Genomic DNA, 23,941 nt, shown 5'->3' with positions numbered 1-23,941 from the left:
CTTTTAGCACACGGCCAAACTATTCAAATTCGATAGCCACAACAGTGTATAAAATTTATTTATTTTTTGTATATAATATATAAAAATTCATTTATTTTTTGCTCTTTGTGTTCCCATATCCAATGTTGTTATTTTTCCATTCTCCTTCCATGCCTTTGCTACAGAGGCGCGGACCCAGGAGTTGAAGATCGCGGGTGCACTTTTGTATTCAACCAAAATCTGCTTTGTATATAGGGTATCCACTGTCCACTACTAATATATCACTATTTTCTAAAGACACACACACACATATATATATATATATATATGAAGTTTTTGCTGAATCTTACAGGTGGCAGTGACCCTCTCTGTATAGTATAGGTCCGCCTCTACTTTGCTATTATTGTTGTCTTTAATTTGGCTTGTAGAGCCCTTTCTTGTGCGCGTAAAACATTCAACATTTTGCGAAGAAAATGTTTGACATGTCCTTAGCAATTCTCTAAGGGTGGGATTGCACCCTATCTCTCTCGAAAATGAAAACCCAATAATCTTACTTTTTTTTACTACGCTGAGAAGTCTCGAGTTAACTTTAAAATAAAGAATTGTCGTAGATTCTTGGTGGCTTGGGTAAGGGGAGGAAATGGTATTGCTAGAAAGAGAATTATCAGTATTAAAAAAAGATTGCAGACCTTAGAAGTAATGCTAATAATTTTGATTGGAATAAATTTAGGTTGTTAAAAAAGGAATTAAGCCAAGTTTATAAAGAAGAAAGATTTTCTGGAAACAAAATACTTCATATTTGCTTGTTGGAGATAAAAATACTTCCTATTTTCACATGGCAACCTTACAAAGAAGAAGAAGAAATATAATTAGTGGTTTTCAAACATCTGATGGGAGGTGGGTGAGTGATCAAACTGATATATATATATATATATATATATATATATATATATATATATATAGTTCAAGAAGTTGAGGCGTATTATGATAGACTATTCTCTACATCTAACCCGAAGAACTTCGAAAGTATTCTGAACCATGTCAATGTAACAATTAGTGACTCTATAAATCGAGAACTCATTAAATATGTTAGTGAAGAGGAAATAAAGAATGCGGTGTTCTCTATGCATCCTCTTAAAGCGCCAGGCATGGATGGAATGACTCCTTTATTTTTTCAAAGATATTGGAATATTATATCAAAGGATATTTATGAAGCTATTAATAGTTTTTTCACTACAGAATACCTAATTCCTTCGTGGAACCATATTTTAATCACTCTCGTGTCTAAAGTTAAAAGCCCTACTTTGGTATTGCAATTTAGACCCATAAGTTTGTGTTCTACTCTTTATAAAATCAAAAATTCTTGCTACGAGAATGGAATGTTATTTAACTAAGGTTATATCTCCGACTCAAGCAACTTTCGTTGGCCATAGACAAATAACCGATAATGTTATCTTATCCCATGAATTTATGCATCTTCTAAAAAATAAACAAAGAGGTAGGGAGAAATTTATGGCGATGAAATTGGATATGTCAAAAGCTTATGATAGAGTTGAATGGATTTATATTCAAAAAATGCTTTTACGAATGAGTTTTCATGCAAGATTTGTAGAATGGATTATGCAATGTATTTCTACCCCTACCTATAGTTTTAATATTAATGAGGAGATAGTTGAATTAGCTAAGCCGACTAGAGGAATACGACAAGGAGATCCGCTATCATCTTATTTATTTTTAATACGTGCGAAAGGTTTCTCTACTTGGTTGAAGATATCTGAAACTCAAAATGAAATTCAAGGATTAAAGTTGAATAGACACGAGCCGAGCTTAACTCATTTATTTTTCGCAGATGACTCTTTTATATTTTGTTAGCTAACGCTCATAATGTAGTTCATATAGCTGATATTATAAGGAAGTATGAACAAAGTTCTGGGCAAGTGATTAATTTAGATAAATCTGCTATTTATTTTAGTAGAAATGTAACGGAGGAGGAGAAAGTGGAGATATTTTCCTTACTTGGACAACAAAGAAATGAAATAAGTATGTATTTAGGATTACCAGCTATCGTGGGACGATCAAAGAAAAAGATGCTGGAGTTTATTAAGGATAGAGTCAAGACGAAAATAAAATGATGGAAGGATAAATTTTTAAGTACATCAGGAAAAGAAGTACTGCTTAAATATGTACTTGTAGGAATTCCTACATATGCCTTGTCTTGATTCCTACTCCCTGATGGTCTGTGTAAGGAGATTACATCTTTTTTTTTCTAACTTTTGGTGGGGATAAAAAGAAGATGCATTTTGAGAAATGGGAAAGATTATGTGATTCTAAATTAAGAGGTGGATTAGGATTCAGGGATTTAAAAGCTTTCGATATGGCTTTGTTAGCTAAACAAGCTTGGCGTATATTTTCGTACCCGGATTCGTTGTTAGCAATAGTACTTAAAAACAAATACTTTCCCAACTCAGCTTTCTTTGACGCTTCTATATCATCTACTGGATCATGGATATGGAGAAGTATGTTGTGGGTAAGAGATCTATTAGTTAATGGATTAAGGTGGAGGATTTGTGATGGAAAAAATATAAATGTTTGGACTGATCCTTGGATTCCAAGAAATAATGATTTTACTCCAAAAGTATTCAAATGCAAAATAATTTAGATCTTAAGGTTGCAGATTTAATTGACGAAGATACGCATACCTGAAAACTTCATGAGATAAGTATAACTTTTGAACCTGGAAATGTAGATGCAATTTTATCTATTCGAATATCCATTAGGTCTTAATAATAGATTAATATGGCATCATTCAAAATCTGGGAACTATGAAGTCAAGTCAGGTTACTATTTAACAAAGGATTTGGCGGGTAAGACTATTAGGAATTCGGAAGCCGAGTTGTCATTCTTTTCCTTATAGCTTCTGGGATTCTTTTGTGGAATTTAGAAACTAAAAATAAACTTAAATATTTTCTAAGGAAATGTGTGATTAACTCTTTGCCCATTAATAGTACCTTAGCTAAAAGATTGTAGAACATGGATATCATGTGTAGGATTTATGATTTTGAAAGTGAAGATATTGAACATATGCTATTTAGATGTCCTCGGTCTCAGCTTGTATGAAAACAAATTCCTATTTATTGGCCTGATATTGAAAACATAACTGACTTTTCTGTTTGGTGGTACAACTTGTTCTTAACTGCTAAGTATTTTTCTAAATCTATAGAATTATTACATTTGAGTGTTAATATTATGTGGCAAATTTAGAATGGTAGGAATGCTTGGTGCTTTAATTAGAAAATGTTAGAGCCAACTGATATTGTTTCTAAAGCTCTTTTTGAGTATGAAGAATATAAAGATCTATTAACTAGTTGCCTCGATGTCCGATCTTCAACTGGAAATGAGCATGTGCCTAAACTAACAAAGTTTTCAATATGAAACTTTATTATTTACATATGCATGATTACGGTATGATGATAGACATGCGAGTATTGGTATTGCGGCTTTGAATAGCTTTGAAAAACTGCTTCATGCCCATGGATCCCCGATTCAATATGTTGGAAAAACCATGACTGTTGAAGCGATTGCTATAAGAAAGGCACTTGAATGTGCTATTACTCATGGATAAAAAAAAATGTGATGATTTAATCTGATGATAAGAATGTTCTTAATATGATCCAAAAACAAGTGGCTACTTCATGGGAGATAGAAATATTGTGTAATGACATTTGGAAGCTATCAGGCATGTTTGATCACGTGAAGTTTCTATATATTCCAAGGAGGTTGAACAAAGTAACTCATGGTTTAGTTAGATTTTCTCTTTCTTTGTTGAAGGACAAGAGAAGTTTTTCCCAAATTGGATTATTAAGGATGCGAAGAGTACATTTGCACTTTGTTGTTCGTTGATGCAGTAATATGAAGTCCTTGTTTTGAGGGGATATACTCATTCATTCTTTTCATTTCAAATTACTTCACAAAATTTAGCAATTTCATATTTGATTCTTTCATTTCCTTTGCGGTAGGTGTTCTTTTGAGAAATTAAGGTCACGATTGGCCGTAAAAGAATCTTCACTTTTTTCAAATGAATCAGTGTTTGGTCATGAAAATTTCATATTCCTCTTGAAATTCCTACGAAGTCAATTTTGGGATAATATCTTCCGCATCAGATATGTTTCTATAATGATTCTCTATAAGATTTTCATGTTTAAGATCCTGGTATTTGATGAATTTATGTATTTATGATTTATGCACTAAAGTTTAAGTCTATATATGAAGTATCATCGTCTGGATTATTTGCAAGGGAAACCATGTAAAAATCTCTTGGAACTACATAAGGAAATACGAGTAAGTACGAAACACAAAGAAGGAATATTTGAAAGTGTCCTTGAATAGACCAAAATTAAGAAAGTAATCTTATACAACTATACAAATAGAGTTGGTAGTATGAGACACATGCTAAAATTTCTCCAAATATTGGTTCTTTTAACAAATTAAATTTGTTTCAAAATATTTGATAATTTAAATGAACATAACGTATTTACTTTGCATTATGGTATGCTGTCTACATCACAATCATGAGGTGCGGCCGTTTTTCGGACCCTACATGAACACGAGATGCCTTGTACACTGGGCGTATTTGCTTTTTCTTTTTTAAAAATTCATCTTCACTGCTCTAATTAGTGGAATGTTAACTAAGCATAACATTTAAAAGAGATAAAAAATAATTTAAAAAAATACTCTTGCATTCAGCTTAATAGGTACTTATCTTTTCAACATTCCTCCCAGTACATGGAGTAGTAAGTAAAAGATGACAATCATATTTGGATTGACAGAGCAATAATTGTTATTTTTATTTTAAATGTGAATCAGATTTCGTGAAAATGACACAAGACAGCCACTTTAAAGCATATTTTTTAAAAATATATCCACAGTCTACATTGTATTTAAAAATTAGTCAATTCGCTCAAATTTTACGATACGATGTCCTGAAATTTAAACATCAAAGTTCAAATTCAGGACATCGCATCCTAAAGTTCGAAAATTATGTCCAGAAATTCGAATCTTATATACTGTATTTTAAATTAGCGGCTCAGAAATTCAGGTCATTTAATTCTGAATTTCAAATTAGCAGTTCAGAAATTTAGGACATTTAATCCTGAAATTCAAATTAGTAGTTCAGAAATTCAGGATATTTAATCCTGAATTTCAAATTAGCAGTTCAAAAATTTAGTACATTAAGTTATGAATTCCAAATTAGCAGCTAAAAAATTTAGGATATAAATATTCAAGATACTTAGTACTGATGTTTGAGATGAATTGACTAATCTTTAAATATATTATAAATCACGCACATATATTAAACAGCATGCTGAAAATGGCTACTGGTGCACTTGCCCACAGATTTCACTATTGAGATTCCAATTCAAGCAAGATTAGTATAAGTTGACTTATCACAATTTTCTTCAATTTGGAAAGTTCACGATATATTTGCTTTGCTATTATATACTTCCTCTTCATTTCTCTTGCCCGAAATCATAAAGCTAAAGAACCTTTGGAGCAATTTATCTCTCTGTAGCCACTCTCAACACTAAAAGGTTAGATTTCTCTTATAAGTTTTAATTTTCTTTTTCCTTTTGCAATTTCATATTTGATCATTTGTCAAAGATTCATATTTTTATGTCTTGTTTTACATTATATAGTCTATGCTAGATGATATTGAAAGATATTAATCAGGCCTTAAATAATGATAAATTAGGCAAAAAAGGAAAATTATCAAAAAGCCCAGGAATAATGAACAAAGAGTACGTAGAGTAGCTTGATTTCAAAAATTACTTCTGGATCTTTCCCCAAGAAACAAAAGATAGTAGAGTAGCTAGATTTCATAGTTGAGGATCCAAATTCTTAATAATAACCAAATTCTTAATATATTCAAATAGTTTATAACCAAATTCTGGTAAATAATTAGTTGATTAGATCTATCCAAGTTATATATGGATCTTTTCCCAAGAACCCCTCCCCCTAAAGAAAGAATGTCACATTTCTATAATTGAAAATAATTCAATTTTAAACTTTTCATTTTATTTATTTTACCTTTAATGAGAAGCTTTTATAATCACACAAATGTCATGACTCTACAAAACTTTTAAGACGACAAGTTTCAAAAGACTTCATCTTTTCTCTTAAACTCTGTACCGAGTCATACTACATCGTCTAAATTGAAACAGAGGGAGTAAGATATAGGGATGACGTGATTTGGCATCTTCACTATTTAAAGAAAGAAATTGGAATTTGGTTGACTTGCCCTTAAAAATGGTTGTAAGCATTTAAATTTTATCGGATTTAAATCCATAAAATAATTTGGACCATAGTAAATTCAAGACATTAATCAAAACAAATAGTGTGGCTAGTAAATGGGGTTAATTATTTAAATCCAAAATATAAGTGTTGGGTTAGTCCATTTAGTTGGACTACAAATTAAATGATAAGTCCGCTTCATTGGCCCAAGGTCCAAATGGCTATTAACCCCATCTTAAAGTCCAGGCTCATGCCACAGGTCAAGTGATGTGGCAATTCAAGTCAAAAGAACGAGCCAATAAAATCAAGACACGTGTCAAATGATGTGGTGATCCAAGATAAATAAATGAGCCAATGAAATGATACCATGTGTCAAGAGAGGGTGGCATACCAAGTCAAATCAACAACTTGTGCAAAGTGTTTGGATGGTATTTGTCAGTTCAAATGGACCAATCAAATCGCAGAGTCACACCACTCCCTACAACTATAAATAGAGGTCTTCATAAAGATAGAAGACACCAGTGATAACAAGAAGCAAGCAGAGAGCTCGTGGATCAAACTACAAGTTCAAGCACTCAAGCTACAAGTTCAAGTTCAAGTTCAAGATCAAGAACGAAGTCAAATCAAATACCAAGGCGTTCGAGATCAAATTACTTGTTTTTGACCAAATCCAAATCCAAGTTTAAGAAGGAGATTCAAGACCAAGCTTTACAAGTCCTTGAATCAAAATCAAACTCAAGTTCATCAAGATAGTTTACATTCTTGAAGAATCAGAGGAATACCATAGAGATTGTAACACTCAATATTTATTGAAATCAAATACTATATTTGTTACGCAATTTTCCAGTCTTGATTATTTATTTTCTCGACGGAAAAATTTGTTGTTTCAAATTTCTAGCACGCCCAGTGGGACCAAATCTGCCCTTCATCTCTTCTCTCACGGTGAAAAGAATGTGGTGTCTTCTTTGCTGGTACTTCAAGCCTCGTCTACGGTGATCTTGTAAATCTACACCCCGACAAGCCTTGAAGTAGGGGGCATTTATAGACATCAAAATTTTATCGGATCAAATTCATATGAAATTTGGGCAAAATCCTAAATTTAAGATACTACAAGTAGAGTCCATCGAGGGTTTCTTGGAGGCTACTCTATCTAAAATCCTAACTTGGAGGCTACTATACCTGAAACCTTAGCTTGGCGGGTAATCTATCCAAAACCCTAGCTACACCTATAAAAATGGACCACATATTCCCTTTGAAAGTATCTCGAAATTCCATAAAAATACATGAAATATTCACAAAGATATCAAAGACATCAAATATTGTCTTTCTCAAAGTCGCCGAAGTGATCAACAGATGTTCAAATACATCCTGAGGAAGTTTCCATTATCCTACATTCGAGAAATACGCAGATTAAGCCCTCGAATTACGGGAACGATCTAGAAAGAAGAATCAAGGGAACAAACAGAATTGTACCCGCATCATTTTATCAATAAAATTATTTTTTTGTCATATTTATATTGCGGTTGTAATTTATTTTGTATCACAAATAATTTGTTGCAAACAATGGTGGATGAGCAGAAGCTTCGACAACAATGAAGAAGAAAGATAATTAGCTTAAATTAGGGCTACTTTTATAGTTGGATTGTCTAATCTATTATACCACGCCCTTTTAATTCGTGTATCCCACATATACATGATCATCGATCAAAGGTGTTTATTACAGGGCATTCCCTCAACTAAAGGTATAACATTCGACTTGATGCACTAGTCATACTGTAGTGCAATATCAACTAGTAGTAATACTTGATAGGCTCTAGTGTACTTTTATAGAGAAAAAAATCACTATTTCAAATAAATCGAAATAGTGAATTGTTTAGGAGATTTTCTTACTCCTAAATTAGGGGTTTCTTACAATTATTAATGTTCCGCAAAATGATTGATTATTTCACTTGTTTATATGTACATATATATATATTCATGTTTCCATCCTTTTATATGTAGATTTTACTTCCAACAATCATAAAAGAGGCCAAAGCTAACTGATATGGAGGACATTGATATTTGTGAAAGAACTCCTGCTCTTACTTCTGCAGAGCCTTCCACCCGACGTAGTTATGCATCAGCTGATGAAGAGCTAGTGGGTTTCGACGATGATGCGAGAAATGTAATTCAAAAATTGATTGGAGGGCCAACAGAGCTGGACATTATCTCGATCGTTGGAATGGGCGGGATAGGTAAAACAACTTTGGCTAGAATGTTATACAATAATCATTCTACTCACTTTGATGTTCAAGTGTGGTGCACCGTTTCAGAAACATATAATGTGAGAGAGCTGTTGCTTGAGATGCTAAAACAAATTATGGGTGATACGCATGTTACTATAAATGATTATAGCATAGTTGACGTGTTGAGTAAGATTCTAAGAACAAAGAAATATCTCATCGTGTTGGATGATATATGGGAAGTCAAGGTATGGGAGGAATTGCGATTATCTTTCCCTGATGGAGGAAATGGAAGTAGAATAATGCTAACAACTCGATCTGCTGAAGTGGCTATGGAGCTTAAGCACCATAGTGATCCATATTTTCTTTCATGTCTTAGTGATAAACAGAGTTGGGAATTATTGCAGAAGAAAGTATTTCAAGGGGAAAGCTGTCCTCCGGAGCTACAGAGTGTAGGAGCAGAAATTGCCACACTCACTAAGGGATTGCCTCTGGCTGTTACCGTGATTGCTGGAATTCTTTCGCAAATGGAAAGGCAAGCTTCTTTGTGGCTTGAGGTTGCACATAAGTTATGTCCCAGTTCTTTAGAACAGCAGTTGATGGGGGTGATGCAATTAAGTTACGACCATTTAGAGGATCATTTAAAACCTTGCCTTCTGTACATGGGATTGTTTCCTAAACGTTATGAAATTCCAGTATCGGATTTGCTAAAGTGGTGGATAGCTGAGGAGTTTGTGCAGAACATTGACACGTTGAAGCTAGAAGAAACATCAAGGAGTTGCTTGTATGATCTTGTTAGCAGAAGCCTAGTAATGGTTTCTAAAAGAAGAACTAATGGTGAAATAAAATATTGCACAGTTCATGATCAAGTGCGTGAGTTTTGCATGGAAAAAATTACAAAAGAGAAGTTTATGCAGCCCTTAGTGCCTTATAATCCACGTCAAACTTCGGATTCAGATGAACAAAGGTTATGCATGTATATACATGGCACTATGAAAAGTAATATCTCCAAGGAAATGGAGTCTTTTGGACAACGTCAAAGGCCACTGGAGTTCATTGCTCATCCGAAATTCAGTATATCTGAAAGTAAGAGGCGGCTTTTCCCTTTACTCAACAACTTAAGACTTATCCGGGTGTTGCATTTATTGGATATCTACTTGCAAGATTCTTGGGCTGCTGCATTTCAATCACTAACTCACTTGAGGTTCCTTGCAATTTTTGTCAAAGCATTTAATATCAACTGGGTATCGCACCTACTCCAACTACAAACCTTGCGGGTTCGTTCATCTTATATAATGATATCACCTGCTATTTGGAAAATGGCAAAGTTGAGGCATGTGGATATAAACGAATTCTCCATAACATGGGAAGAATCTTCAGAAATTGTGTTACACAACTTGAAGACTCTTGGCATGTGCTATATGTCCGTGTCTGACATGAATCCGAAGTTCTGGGGGAAGTTTCCAAATCTTGAAGAACTCAGTGTCCATATTGATGAATTTGGCAATGTTCCTCATTTATTCTCTGTTTCCCATGCCAGTGTCAATCGGGAAATCAGATAGATACTTTGTCTTCCCCTCAAGTCTTAAGGTATTGTCCCTTAGTGACATTTTCCTAACGGACGAAATAGTTTCAGGAATTGCAGAACTGCCAGATCTTGAGACTTTTAAACTATCCGAGATATACTTTACTGGGGAAAAGCAATGGGACCTCAGTGATCACGAGTTCGAGACACTCAAAGTTTTGAAATTGCATCATGTGTTTATGACTAAGTGGATTTGCTCAGAGGAATCATTTCCCCTGCTTGAAAAACTAGTTATAAAGAGTTGTTCCAAGCTTGAAGAAATCCCGTCTAGCTTAGTGGATATTCAAACACTGCAATTGATTAAAGTGATCGACTGTAGCGACTCAGTTGGAAATTCAGCTGTGGAGATTAAAATAGAAGTAGAAGAATGCACAGGATGTGACAGCCTTCAAGTTCTTATCTTAAAGACCAAAAACGGTAAGTGATTTCATAATTATGAAACCCGTGCAATAAGACAGGTATACTTTTGGATGCTTTTGATCATATCGAAAACAATTTTTAGTAACTTCTGTAATGATCTGAAGTTCAGGTCTCCATCACTTAATATTCGTAGCATTCTTAACCAGCGTTTGGAATGCGTAGAAGTTTCATGAATCTCATCTATCCTTTACAAAAATGCCTTGACCAAGTAGCAATTGATAATTTTGGAGATTACCCTTTATGCTTTTTTCTTTTTTTCTTTTTTTAATTATAAATATTCCTAGATTAATTAATTACATAACCTTCCATTATGCCAATTCTTCTATATATTGCACTGACATACTATACTCCTCAAGAAAGAACTAAGCTAACATCATTCTTTTATTTTTTTTTGGTAATAAATGTGAAATATTACCATTAACAACCGACTTTTGTACAACTCATGAGCGCCTATGTTTGCAACCTCCATCACAAGGTGCTACATCCAGGCCTCCAATCAACTAACAAGAAAATAGTTAACTAACTCTTCACGCTACCCTAGTACATGCTCCTATTTTAATCAAGCTAATAGATTCAGTAAAAAACAGAAACAATAACTAGCTAATTACATAACTTCTTGAACAGACTTTGACACTTTTGTGCTTTCTTTGATGTTTGTATACTCTCTAGTCTAATTTTGACTTCTTTCTGTATCTGTACATTTGCAAACTGTGTACTCACATTGGTGCCTCTAAAAATCCTCCAATTCCTTTCTTGCCATTGCCATGTATGGTATATCATTGCTCCCCATATGGCTCTGGAGCCTCTCTTTTGTGAGCAACTTGTTCTGATTGGCTAACCAAACAATGAACCTGTGCGTTGGTTGCATCGCTTTGGTCCATATTAAGTCAGCCTCCTTTAATCTCTCTAACCCTGTTAGCATTGCATTGTAGCTATTAGCCACTGAGTACTCCCCATTAGTTCTTTTATATACTCCACTTTTTTTGGCATTTTTGAGTTTTCTGTACTAGCTTTCAACCTTTTTTCACCAATTTCTTATTTATAGTTATGGCTGTTGCTATGTCCTATATTTGACTGACATTCTGTGGCCTTTTCTTTTCTAACCACTTCATCTTTGTTTATATAGCATCCACCTAGATGCGACTTCAGAGCTGCACGGTACTCCAGAATATCTGTTGGACTCAGTGACCTTTTGATCAGAGGAGACATCAGTAGAAGCTAAACCATTGCAAAAGTCCTATTTCCCTGATGAGACGACGAAAGGTTCCACTTTGTGGATGGGTTGATTTGCATATCAGATTTGCGATTGAATTATTAATGCCTGGATATTGATTTCGATGTATTTATAGTTTTTGTTATTTGCAACTGCTAGGTCTGAAGAGGGTAGTATGTACGCAGACCTTACCCCTACTTTGTGGAGGTAGATATGTTGTTTCTAATAGACCCTCGGCTCATAAAAGCTCTGATATGTATTGTCACAAATTCTTCTACTGTTGTCTGTGGATGGGTTCATTTGTCTCTTTAGCGTGCCTGTTGTAAATGCATCTCTTCTTCTTATAAAAAAAAAATAGATTTCTTCTTTTTTTTCATGGTGTTACAACATGGATGCCTTTAGCGTTTGATTTTATTTAGTGGTGGATTTTTATTTTTAGTGGGTCTAGTTGGGCATATGGGATGAATTTTTTATGTTTTGTTTGGGTTTAAGTATTTTATTTGGTCCAAAAATATTTTAAAAAGTCCATATGGACTGCCACGTCATAATTTTTCACCAAAAAATTTGATAATTTCAGTTGAGTGACCGTGTGCAGTATGAATAGTTGAGGGACTTTCTTGTTACCAACGAAAGAAAAGTGACTTAAATCCATAATTTTGGATGGTTGGGTGATTAATGGACTCAGAAATATTGGCGTTGAATTGTATTCATTCTTTCTGGCATGCCTCCATTTGCTTTTACTCCAGGAATTTGTTATTTGCTGATGGAAATTAATTAGTTTGGCTTTCTTTAGTTGAAAATTAGCAAGAGAGTAATTATTGGGATTTATTTGCACTATAACTTTAAGAGTTGTTGCACAATTCGATGTCGCTTCTCAAATTACTAGTCCCTGGACATGTGTGTTGAGCGTATCAATGAGTAGAAAACTTTAAAACGTTATATAGAAATTATTAAAAATTGTCTCTTCAGTTGTAAAATAAAAAGTAAAAAAAAATATGATGAACCATGTATTTCAAGATTGTCAAAAAAAGTAGACAAAACGTGTGAATAACCGGGCATAAAATCTGAGAAGTAAAGCTAAGAAAAAAAGGAGAATGTAAATGTTAGCTCTAAGAAATTGTTTTATACATGCATGAGAAGTTCAGGAAACTGAGTTTGTATAATCTATAATGTGAAGAATTTAGATACATGTACCTTAATAAATAAATGGCACACAATACACTACTAATAATTTAATTAAAACAACACCTTTGGTCTCTTTAATCATGTAGCAATGGATCAACAGCTAGCTGTTATAGGATGTCTCCTCTGATCAGATGGTTATGGCCTCTTCAGTTCTGGAAATGAAAGCGGATCCTATAGAAAAATGAAGGGACTATAAGTATAAATCTAGAAGAATATAAGGAAAATGAAGGAAATTGAACGAGCCATAATATATACTCCCTCCGTTTCAATTTAGAATTTAGATGAGGTAGTTTGATTCGGCACAAAGTTTAAGAGAAAAGAGGGAGACTTTTGAAACTTGTGGACTGTAGTCTTAAAAGCTTAAGGGGAAAAAGCTTTGTGGGGCCATGACATTTGTGTGTTTATAAAAACTTCTCATTAAAAGTAAAATGGATAAAATGAAAAGTTTAAAGTTGAATTATTTCCAAATATAGAAATGTGTCATTCTTTTTGGAACGGACTAATAAGTAAAGTGTGTCATCTAAATTGAAACGGAGGGAGTATATATATAGGGAGTATGTATATATATATATATATATATCGGAGGAAAAGAAATGAAAGCAATGCAGTGTGCATCACAATTCACATAATGCAAAATTAGGTCTCACATAATTTAAACATGCTATACAGTTAAAAAGGATGCAAGATGGTAAGTTACTAAATGTTGTTGTTCATATCAAGAGGGACCTGATAGTTTTAAAAAGCAGGTTAATTTCAAAATAATGAAATCACTTACCATCTTTAGTAATTCTTCGGGATAAGAACTTGGAGTCTCTCATATCCTTGGGTATATTCTACATCTTTTTTAATGCTCTGAGCTGAATCCCCAGCTGACTTACTACAGTTGACCATTTTAATCAATCGTAGCGTTTCAATATCTGCAAAGCTAGAAGGAATCTCCTCAAGCTGTTCACAATCTTTTATGACTAGTTTCTCAAGCTCGGGAAAGGACGTCTCTGAGGAATCCCATTGATTCATATCCACTTGCTCTAATTTCAAGTATTTCAGTGCATTGAACTCGTGTTTTGTGACATCCCATTGCGGATTATCAGTAAAATGTATAAAAAATAATTTGAGAGTCTCAAGTTTTTGTAGTGCTGCAATACTTGAAACTATTTCTTCTGTCAGTAAGATGCCGGCAAGAGATAAAACCTTAAGATTCAAAGGGAAGACTGATTTAAACCATCCAATTGATTTGGAGAATCCAATGGGGAAACTTATTTCAAGAGATTGGAGCTGGTTATGAATTTCCGGTGTAGGAAACAGAGAATGATTAGGCATATCATGAAAATTAACAATGGAAAGCCTAAGTTCTTCAAGATTCGGAAACCTCCACCAGAACTTCCGATTCATATCAGCTACAGATATACGGCACTTGCCAAAAGTCTTTAAGTTACCTAACACAGTGTGTGAAGATTCTTCTTGCTCACTGTCATCCCAGATAAAGGAAAATTCACTTATATCCACGTGCCTTAGCTTCATCATTTTCCAAATATCTGGTGATGTCTTTATACGCTGATGTGAATGGACCCGCAAAGTTTGTAGATCGCTCATGTGTGAAACCCACTTGAAATCAAACTTTTTGACAAAAATTGCAAGGTATTTCAAGTGAGTGAGTTTTTCCAGTTTGGAAGCCGGAGAACTTTGAAATTCCCAAGCACTTTCCAAATTGATATCCAACAAATGCAACACCCTAATAAACCTCAAGTTAACAAGTAAAGAGAAGAGATCCATACATCTTGATGCATAGAATCGTGGATGAGCGATGAACTCCAGATACTCCTTTTCTTCGGATTCGACCAATGGAATATTATCCAGTGAATATCCATGCAACTCCAATTGATTAACAAGCTTGTCATGGATATACATGCATAACCGAGGATCCTTCGGATATGAAGGTTGGGATGAGTTGCATGGCACGACGTGCTGCTTAAACTCTTCTTCTTTAAGTGTACTTAAGCAAAACTCACGCACTAGATCATGAACCATGCAGTATTTTACATCACCATTAGATCTCCTTTTAGAAACCATTAGAAGGCTTCTATTGACAAGATCATTCAAGTGATCCTTAGATGCTTTCTCTAAGTTCTCTGTGTCAATGTTCAGTACAAACTCTTCAGCTATCCACAACTTTAGCAAATCAGACACTGGAATGTTATAGTCTTCCGGAAAGTATCCGATGTAAAGAAGGCAATGCTTTAGATGATCCCCTAAATAGTCATAACTTGATTGAACTGCCTTCATACTCTGCTCTTCTAAACCATGGGAACTTAAATCCTTTGCAAAGTCTTCCCACACAGAGACTTGCCTTTCCTTTTGTGCGATAATTCCTGCATTCAAAACAATCACAAGAGGCAGTCCCTTACAGTTTTTGGCAACTTCAAATCCTGCTTCCTGTAGCTCCAAGGGGCAGCTCTCGCATTGAAATACCTTCTTTTGCAATAATTCCCAACTCTCTTTCTCATCTAGGAACCGAAGAAAATAAGGATCAGTGAGCTCCTTAATCTGTGTAGCAACCTCTTGAAGGCGAGTTGTTACCATTATTCTACTTCCTTTTTCCATTCTAGGGAAAGATAACTGCAGATCTTCCTATGCCTTGTAGTTCCATATATCATCCAATACAATGAGGTATCGCTTTCGAAATAGTGTCTTCTTCAACACAGCAGCGATGTCCTCATCCTCTTTGATATCACGCTTTCCACCTGTGGCTTGTTTAAAAATCTCAACCAATAGCTTCCTGATGCTATATGTTTGTGAAATAGTACAAAATGCTCGAGCATCAAAGTGATCAGCAATATTATGATTGTGGTACACCTTTCTAGCCAAAGTCGTTTTGCCTAGTCCGGCCATTCCAACAATTGAGATAACATCCCGTTCTTTCGTTCCTCCAGTCAATTTCTGAATTATCTGTTTTATGTCCTCCTTAAAGCCCACAAATTCCTCATTGTTTGATGGAAAACTGCATTGGGTGGAAAGGTTTGCATTGGCAGCAGTTTTCTCTATGTTCTTCATGTGAATTGGCGGTTTTTGGAAGTAAAATCAAACTACATTAGAGGTAATAACTCTGTCAGCCTCCATAGAAGTAGTGAAAACAAGAATATATCGATCAACTATCACACAACACAGATCTATATACAAGATAGGTAAATTTCATAACAGCTCGTTTGGATGGTTGTTACACATTGTATTGTTACATTAAATACAATGTTTGTTTTGATTGTTACTTAAATTGTATTGTATTATATTGTTAAATCCGTTGTTACATAAAAACCAAAAGAGTCATTTTATGTAACAACCGATTTGATGTCGTGGCGTCGTTACTTATTTTTCTTTTTCATTTTACACTTACTTATTAGTTAATTCTTAATTTATCCTTTAACCTATTTAACTCTACCATATATCTTACGTTTTCTTCGTAATTAGTAAGTTCTTGTTGATTCAAACGTTGCATTCACAAAATAATATAATACAAATACAAAACGATACATTATGAAATACCAACCATCCAAATAAGGTGTAAAAGGTCACACGATTATGTTTTTTTCCACCAAATCCATACAACTTAATTTTGTCACATAAACATTACAAAAGACTCTCAGCACAGTAACAAAATAGTCACAATGGCTGGGAACACAAAAAAGGACCCGACTCTACAAAACCTATAACCCGTCGGTAGAAATTAAAAAGAAAATCACCATCACTGCATAGACTAGATCTCGTAAAAGAAGACATAAGAAATGATGAAAAGTGAAATAGCAAAAAGCAAAAATTGGAGGAAAAAAATAGAAAATTTTAAGAGAAACTAACCTTCTACTGTTGAGAGTGGCTAGAGAGAGAGAGAGATTACTCCAAAGGTTCTTTAACTTTATGATTTCTGGCATACAGAAATGAAGGGGAAGATTAGCAAAGAAGATAGTTGACTTTCATCTTGTGAAAGACTGAGACGAGAAAAAAAAACCAAATAGTCCCTATATATATATATATATATATATATATATATATAGGAGTAGTACTATTTTTGTCCTACATATATTCCCTTGTACACAAAAGGTCCTTAATGTTTAAAAACATGGACACATTTGGTCCTGAGAGACTAAAGGCGTCAAACTTACAGCCGGTTTGGTTTGAGAAGCGCTTTTTTTTTTTAAAAAAGTGTTTTTCTCAAAAGTATTTTTGGCGAGAAGCATTTTGTGTTTGGCTAATTAATTTGAAAAGAACTTTTGAACAACAATTAGTGTTTGGCCAAACTTTTAAAAACTGTTTTTAAGTGTATTTTTCTTAAAAGTTCTTTTCAAAAAAGTACTTTTTGAGAGAAGCTACTTTTTTCGACTTCTCCAAAACTGCTTCTGATTCTCCTCAAAAGTAATTTTTTTCTTCCAAAAGCTTGGTCAAATACTTCAACTTTGTAAAAGAGCACTAAAAAAAAGTGCTTCTAAGATTAGAGACGGAGGATTGTCACTTTACCATTTACCCACCACGAAGACAGCTTTACCTTAGATCCTGTTTGGCTTAGCTGATTTAAGACAACTGATAATCATTAAATGTTGAAACGTATTTTAAGTGTTAAAATTTATTTAATAAATAAGCAATTATATGTTTAAATAAAAATACTGAAACTGATAATAAACAACTGAAGTATTTGGTAAAAATGCTAATAAGCACCTTTTTATATTAAAATAACTTAAATACTCTTAAAGTTATTTGTACGAAATAAGATATCATGGTACAAGATTCTAAATTCAAATACAATACAATATATGTTCGATTTATTTTAATTCAAAATTAATTAGATAAGTTTATTTTATTAAAATTATTTTATAAAAATTAAAATATAATCATAAGTTAAAATAAACTAATAATTTGAATAAAGTTGGTTACATTATTTTGGCTTCAGAAAGCTCAAAGTGTGTTGCATGGAATATTTTAACTTTTCGTTGGTTTACATAAATTTGGTTAAAACTTGAAAAAAAGAGTTTATGAAGATAAGATGAATTTGTTTTTTTAGAAGTTCAAATTGTGTTTTGATATATATTTTATCTGGAAAAAAAATTAAAGTAGTGTGAATAGAAAACTTGAAAAACTAATCTAAATCACTTTTCGAAACTTAAAAAATTCATCTTAAAAAACTGCCCAAAAACTGATTACTTTTTATGACCAAATAATATTTTCAAAGTATTTTTTAAAAGAGGTGAAAATAACTTATGACCAAATGGGAGTTTGATGTGTCCACCTTTATTAAATACTAAGGACTTACTGTGTAGGAGGACATATATAGAGGCAAAAATGATCCTAGCGGTGTAAGGGACCATTTGGGTTTTTAACCAAAGAAGAAAGATTTACTTTTTTGTTGCACAAAATAATTTAAAAAATATTTTCCTAGATATCATATTTTTCTGAAATTAGAGAAAAATGACTTTCCTAAAAAAGTTAGAAAAATATTTTACAAAAGCTCCAACTACCCTCATATCTAACCCCACCCTTCTAACTTCAATTTTCTATTTTTTTTTTCCTTTTTTTGCGCCACTCACCTACCCTCTAACTCCCCCACCCACCTACCCCCACGTAATTTTTTTTTTGTATTTTCTATTTTCTGTTTTTTTATTTTTCTGCACCACTCACCCACCCATCGCAATTTGTTTTTGTATTTTTAATTTTCTGTTTTCTGCACCACCCACCCCGCAATTTTTTTTTTTGTATTTTAATTTATTTATTTATTTTCGTTTTTCTGCACCACCCACCACCCATCCCACCCCGCGTCCGGCCCCGCAATTTTTTTATTTTTTTAAAAAATATTTTCAGTTCTGGCTTTTTCATTTTTCAATTTAAAGGCTCTAAATTTTACGAGTTCCAAAGTTATGAGTTCGGAGGTTTATGTGTTTGGAAGTTTGCGGGTTTAGAAATTATACAGTTTATGAGTTCAAAAGTTTAGCGGTTCAGAAGTTTATGAAATTTGTGTGTTCGGAAGGTTGTTGGTTCGAAAGTTTATAGCTTCATGTTTATTGTATATAAATTATTTATGAATACTCTTGAGGAGTTATTTTTCTGAATTTGCGTACCAAACACCGAAAAATGAGTAAGATTACTACTTGTTTTCCAAGAAAATATTTTCTTGAAAAAAAAAATTCACGAAAAATATTTTCCATTATGCCAAACACACCCTAACTGAGTAAATTTATGTAAATAATCACTAGTACTATTTTGTTTAACACTTAATTCGAAATTCAGATCTAATAACCCTAAAATATAAAATTCCCCAACACAGAATGGCCGTTTGGATAATGTACCGTCAAATGTCTCTACAACAGTTTTGTTTGTTTCGACATTTTTTGATTACTATAGTGAAGTGCTATTATAGAAAACATGTGTTAAAATATAACATGAAAAATTAGTTCCAAAGAACTTGGCTGTTATAGTGAAATACTGTTATAAAAGATGACTATTATAAAGAAGTCTCACTGTAATAGTCGGCATATACAAAGTAGGGTCGTTTTAGAGAATATTTTAGTGAAATAAAAAAATGAGTATTTAAAGCTGAAGTTGAAGAAGAGTATTTAAACATCATCTAAAATTATTGTGTTTGGACATAAATTATACTATGAAAATAAAATTAGATGTCTTAAAAAACCGTTATGTCACTTGAAATTCTCTTCAAATTAATTTTTCAACTTCAAATTCTTTATTTCAAGTGAAAGGACTACTACATATAACTCAAAAGTCAATGTAAAATACGGTCTACATCATTTTAGAGATTATTGCTCTTTCTGGAGAAATGATTGCTTTCCAAAAGTGAAACTAGCTTGCATAATTTCACTTCTTATTATCTCTCATTTATTGGGCAAATTCTAATTTGGGTCATCGTTATATTTCATTAAAAATGTTTGAACTTGAATTAATTATTGTATGGGTGTTTTGTCCCTTACATAGGAAATATGTTACATTAAGATTATTTTTAAAATTATATTGCCCTTAACTATGGAATAACAAAATATATATTTAACATAATATGAGTAATTGAATGATTTACTAATTAATAAATAGTTAAAATTTATGAAAATTTTCAAACAGAAGGATCAAAAGTACACAGATAGTATTAGCAGAATTTCAGACAATACATATCAGATACAGTTGCAAGTCACAAAACTCTTTAAAAAGAAAAATTGAAATCATCCAGACAAACTAATGGAGTAATTGCTTTTCATATTAGAAGCAACAGAGAGGTGCAAAAGCATTGGAAAGAAGTTGGTTTCTTCTTGCACATGTAACATAATTAAGAAACCACCTAATTACCTTAGTCTTTCTTTGAGATATCAACTTTGAGTATTTCATCATCTCCTGTGAGTTCTTCTACTTCTTTTTGTAACTCCAAAGCTGAATTTCCAACTGAGTCGCTACAGTCAATCACTTTAATCAATTGCAGTGTTTCAATATACACTAAGCTATACGGGATTCCTTCAAGCTTGGAACAACTCTTTATAACTAGTTTTTCAAGCAGGGGAAATGATTCCTCTGAGCAAATCCACTGAGTCATAAACACATGATGCAATTTCAAAACTCTGAGTCTCTCGAACTTGTGATCACTGACACTGAGGTCCCAGTGCTTTTCCCCGGTAAAGTATATCTCGGATAATTTAAGAGTCTCAAGGCGTTTAAGTCTTGCGATATTTGAAACTATTTCTTCCGTTAAGAAAATGTCACTAAGGGATAAAACCTTTAGCCTTGAGGGGAACATATCAGAACACGTCAATGTGGAGCCTGAATTATTAGGAACATCTCCAAGCTCATCAATGTTGAGCCTGAGTTCTTCGAGATTTGGAAACTTCCCCCAGAATCTCGGAGTCATGTCAGCTACGGACATATAGCACATGCCAAGAGTCTTCATGTTATGTAACACAATATCTGAAGATTCTTCAAAATTCTCTTCCAATGTAATGGAAAATTCGCTTATATCCACATGCCTCAACTTTTCCATTTTCCAAATAGCAGGTGATATCATTATATAAGATGAACGAACACGCAAGGTCTGTAGATGGAGCAGGTGTGACACCCACTTGAAATCAAATGCTTTGACAAAAATTGCAAGGAACCTCAACTGAGTCAGTGATTGAAATGCAGTAGCCCAAGAATTTTCCAAGTAGATATCCAATAAATGCAACACCCGAATAAGTCTTAAGTTATTCAGCAGAGGGAACAGATTCTTACAGCCTGATATACCGAATTTCGGATGAGCAATGAACTCCAGTGGCATTTGACGTTGTTCAAAAGATTCCCTTTCCTTGTAATCAGTTTTCATAGTGTCATGTATATACATGCATAACCTTTGTACATCCGAATCTACAGGTTGACATGAATTATACGGCACTATGGACTCAATGAACTTTTCTTCTTTAATTTTTCTCAAGCAGAACTCACGCACTTGATCAAGAACTATGCAGTATTTCATTTCACCATTAGCTCTTCTTTTAGAAACCATTACTAGGTTTCTTCTAACAAGATCATTCAAGCAACTGTTTGATGTTTCTTCTAGCACAAACTCCTCAGCTATCCACCACTTCAGCAGATCAGACACTGGAATTTCATAACCTTTAGGAAACAATCCCATGTACAGAAGGCAAGGCTTCAAATGGTCCTCTAATTGGTCATAACTTGATTGTATCATCTTCATGCTGTCCTCTACAGAAGCATGAGAACTTATATCATATGCAACCTCAAGCCAGAAAGACGGGTCCTCTTTCTTTCTAGAGAGAATTCCAGCAATCATGATGATCAGAATAGGAAATCCGTTACATTTTTTTGCAACTAGTGGTCCTACATTGAGTAGCTCCAAAGGACAGCTTTCTCCTTGAAATACTTTCTTCTGCAATAATTCCCAACTCTCTTCGTCCTTTAGAAATGGAAGCAAACAAGGATCACTATGGTGCTTAATATGCATAGCCACATGTACATCTCGAGTTGTTACCATTATTCTACTTCCATTTTCTGTATTAGGGAAACATAATCGCAAGTCATCCCATGCCCTGACTTCCCATATGTCATCCAATATGATGAGATATCTCCTTCCATATAGACTTTTGCGCAACATGTCAGCTATGCTATAGTCATCATCTACAGTATCACGCTTATCACCCTTAATTTGTTTTAGAATATCAAGCCACAACTTTCTCCGATTATATATTTTTGAAATGGAGCACCATGCTCGAACATCAAAGTGATCAACAATATAATGATTATTGTATACCTTTCTAGTCAAAGCTGTTTTTCCTTGTCCAGCCATTCCAACAATCGAGATAACGTCCAGGTCTCTAGGCTCGCGCACCAATTGGCGAATCATAACATTTACATATTCACGAAATCCCACTAGTTCTTCAAATTCCATTATCAATTAACTTGGCCTCTTTATGATTGTTGGAAGTATAATCTACATACATCAGAATTAATGATAGCTCTGTCAGCCTCCATAATAGGAAGGAAACAAGAATATAAATTAAACTAATGACACATATAAAGTCTTATGTGTCTACACACCAATAAAGAAAATATAATCAAGTGGGTCAATCGGAAACAAACTCTCTGCCTACACAAGCTAGGGGTAAGATCTGCGACTGCGTACACACCACCCTCCCCAGACCCCACTTGTGGAACCACACTATGTATGTCGTTGTTGTTGTTGACTATGAGGAATAACCCCATACCACTCCCTCCCAAATCCCAATTTGTGAGGACACTAGAGCCTATCAAGTACTAATTGATATTGCAATGTAGTGCGAGTGTATAACCAGTACTGCTTCAAGTCGAATGTCATGCAAGGGCTTCCCATAATAATATTTTCTGTGAAGTTGAAGAGCTACAATCTTCAACATCTAAGATCTGAAAAACAGAGGAATTAACATAAAAGTTTCACACTAATAAGTTTAAAGTTTAATCTTTTTCTTTCAATATTCCACCAAATTTAAAGTTTGATGTTCCAGAAAACTTTCTCCTGCTATTAAATACAGTGATTAATAAGACTGCGTACAGTAGACACATGTGGTCCGGTACTTTCCCGGATCTTAGTGCCCCGGGCTGCCATTTTTATACACTTGATATTTTTTAGCTAGAAAGACTAAGGTGGGTACTGGTGTAACAATTTTCTTACCTAAGCAACTAATCAATATTACTAATTGTTATCAAGGTAAACGTAGTTGATTTATGTACAGTTTGTGCTAAAATTAAAGTACTTTCACTGGAAATTATCTGGAGATTTGTTAAAGAAAAAGAAAATCACCATCACATCGTAGACTGCATCTTGTAAAAGCAGACATAAGAAATGCTCAAAAGTGAAATAACGAAAGAGAAATCTAACCTTCGATTGTTGAGTTGAGTGGTTGCAGAGAGAAAAATTGGTCCAGTGTTTTTTAACTTTATGATTTCAGGCAAGAGAAATGAAGAGGAAGAATAGCAAAGAAGATATATCGTGGACTTCCATCTTGAAGAAGTTTGATTACTATATTAAAAAAAATGGTTGTGTCGGTATCAACTTGTTAATAAATAGTACTAAATAAGTAAACTTATATTAAATTAATCTTACACGTTAAACAGGATTCTCAACTTAAATCCAGATCCGATTCTAAAGTTTAAAATGCCTCATTACAGCTCTATATAGCTTTAAAAGGCTTTCTTGGACCCGCCTAAGAGCTAAAAGGTTTTATAAGTTAAATTAATCTATAGAAATATGAAGATAGAGAGTAACTCAAAATAATGAGTCATAGTACAGTTAAACATTTCTATAATAGTCTCGATTGTTCTAAATTTTTTTGGTTGTTATAGCGAAATTGTGTTATAAAGAACATATATTATAATATAACATGAAAATTAATTCAAAAGAAACTTGACTTTAATAGTGAATGGTTGTTATATAGTAATGTTGTAATAGAGATGTCTAATTATATTGCATATTTATTAATTGAGAACATTGTGAGGATAAATATTATTTGAATATTTTTTCTGAAAATAGTTATAAACCAAAATTTACAT

The 23,941-nt window shown here is 33.6% G+C and overlaps 4 protein-coding genes across 5 annotated transcripts; 1 reads left to right on the top strand and 3 right to left on the bottom strand.

The window, feature by feature from the left end:
• The first annotated feature begins 5,366 nt into the window (after nt 1-5,366).
• Nucleotides 5,367-12,080, top strand: LOC104106385 (putative late blight resistance protein homolog R1A-4). 2 transcript variants are annotated; one of them, XM_070187591.1, is made up of 4 exons: nt 5,367-5,567; nt 8,269-9,540; nt 9,654-10,491; nt 11,621-12,080. In XM_070187591.1, exons 2-3 carry the CDS (start codon nt 8,312-8,314, stop codon nt 9,721-9,723), a joined length of 1,299 nt encoding a protein of 432 aa, XP_070043692.1. In that variant the 5' UTR covers nt 5,367-5,567; nt 8,269-8,311; the 3' UTR covers nt 9,724-10,491; nt 11,621-12,080. The 2 variants fall into 2 exon arrangements, with proteins under 2 accessions (XP_070043692.1, XP_009613225.1); XM_009614930.3 differs by having other exon boundaries at nt 8,269-10,491.
• A 705-nt stretch (nt 12,081-12,785) lies between these two features.
• LOC104106395 (putative late blight resistance protein homolog R1A-10) lies at nt 12,786-16,880 on the bottom strand. The gene is made up of 3 exons (XM_009614941.4): nt 16,739-16,880; nt 13,668-15,975; nt 12,786-13,063 (listed from the first exon to the last, which is right to left on the bottom strand). Exon 2 carries the CDS (start codon nt 15,491-15,493, stop codon nt 13,673-13,675), a length of 1,821 nt encoding a protein of 606 aa, XP_009613236.1. The 5' UTR covers nt 15,494-15,975; nt 16,739-16,880; the 3' UTR covers nt 12,786-13,063; nt 13,668-13,672.
• On the bottom strand, nt 15,521-15,943 carry LOC138900380 (putative late blight resistance protein homolog R1A-3). The gene has a single exon (XM_070187118.1). The coding sequence runs from the start codon at nt 15,941-15,943 to the stop codon at nt 15,521-15,523; it is 423 nt and encodes a 140-aa protein (XP_070043219.1).
• Nucleotides 16,881-19,998: 3,118 nt separating the features above from the next.
• LOC104106405 (putative late blight resistance protein homolog R1B-12) lies at nt 19,999-23,407 on the bottom strand. The gene is made up of 2 exons (XM_009614949.4): nt 23,271-23,407; nt 19,999-22,346 (listed from the first exon to the last, which is right to left on the bottom strand). Exon 2 carries the CDS (start codon nt 22,302-22,304, stop codon nt 20,220-20,222), a length of 2,085 nt encoding a protein of 694 aa, XP_009613244.1. The 5' UTR covers nt 22,305-22,346; nt 23,271-23,407; the 3' UTR covers nt 19,999-20,219.
• Nucleotides 23,408-23,941: the final 534 nt, after the last annotated feature.

The sequence above is a fragment of the Nicotiana tomentosiformis genome, chromosome 10, assembly GCF_000390325.3.
Source record: "Nicotiana tomentosiformis chromosome 10, ASM39032v3, whole genome shotgun sequence".
In the NCBI taxonomy this organism is placed as follows: Eukaryota; Viridiplantae; Streptophyta; class Magnoliopsida; order Solanales; family Solanaceae; genus Nicotiana; species Nicotiana tomentosiformis.
Note: the sequence above shows the minus strand (reverse complement) of the source record. Positions and strands in the feature narration are given on the sequence as shown.

Coding starts and splice junctions, on each gene's coding strand:
- LOC104106385 (XM_009614930.3), top strand. CDS start 8,312: ATGGAGGACATTGATATTTGTGAAAGAACTCCTGCTCTTACTTCTGCA.
- LOC104106395 (XM_009614941.4), bottom strand. CDS start 15,493: ATGGAAAAAGGAAGTAGAATAATGGTAACAACTCGCCTTCAAGAGGTT.
- LOC138900380 (XM_070187118.1), bottom strand. CDS start 15,943: ATGAAGAACATAGAGAAAACTGCTGCCAATGCAAACCTTTCCACCCAA.
- LOC104106405 (XM_009614949.4), bottom strand. CDS start 22,304: ATGGAATTTGAAGAACTAGTGGGATTTCGTGAATATGTAAATGTTATG.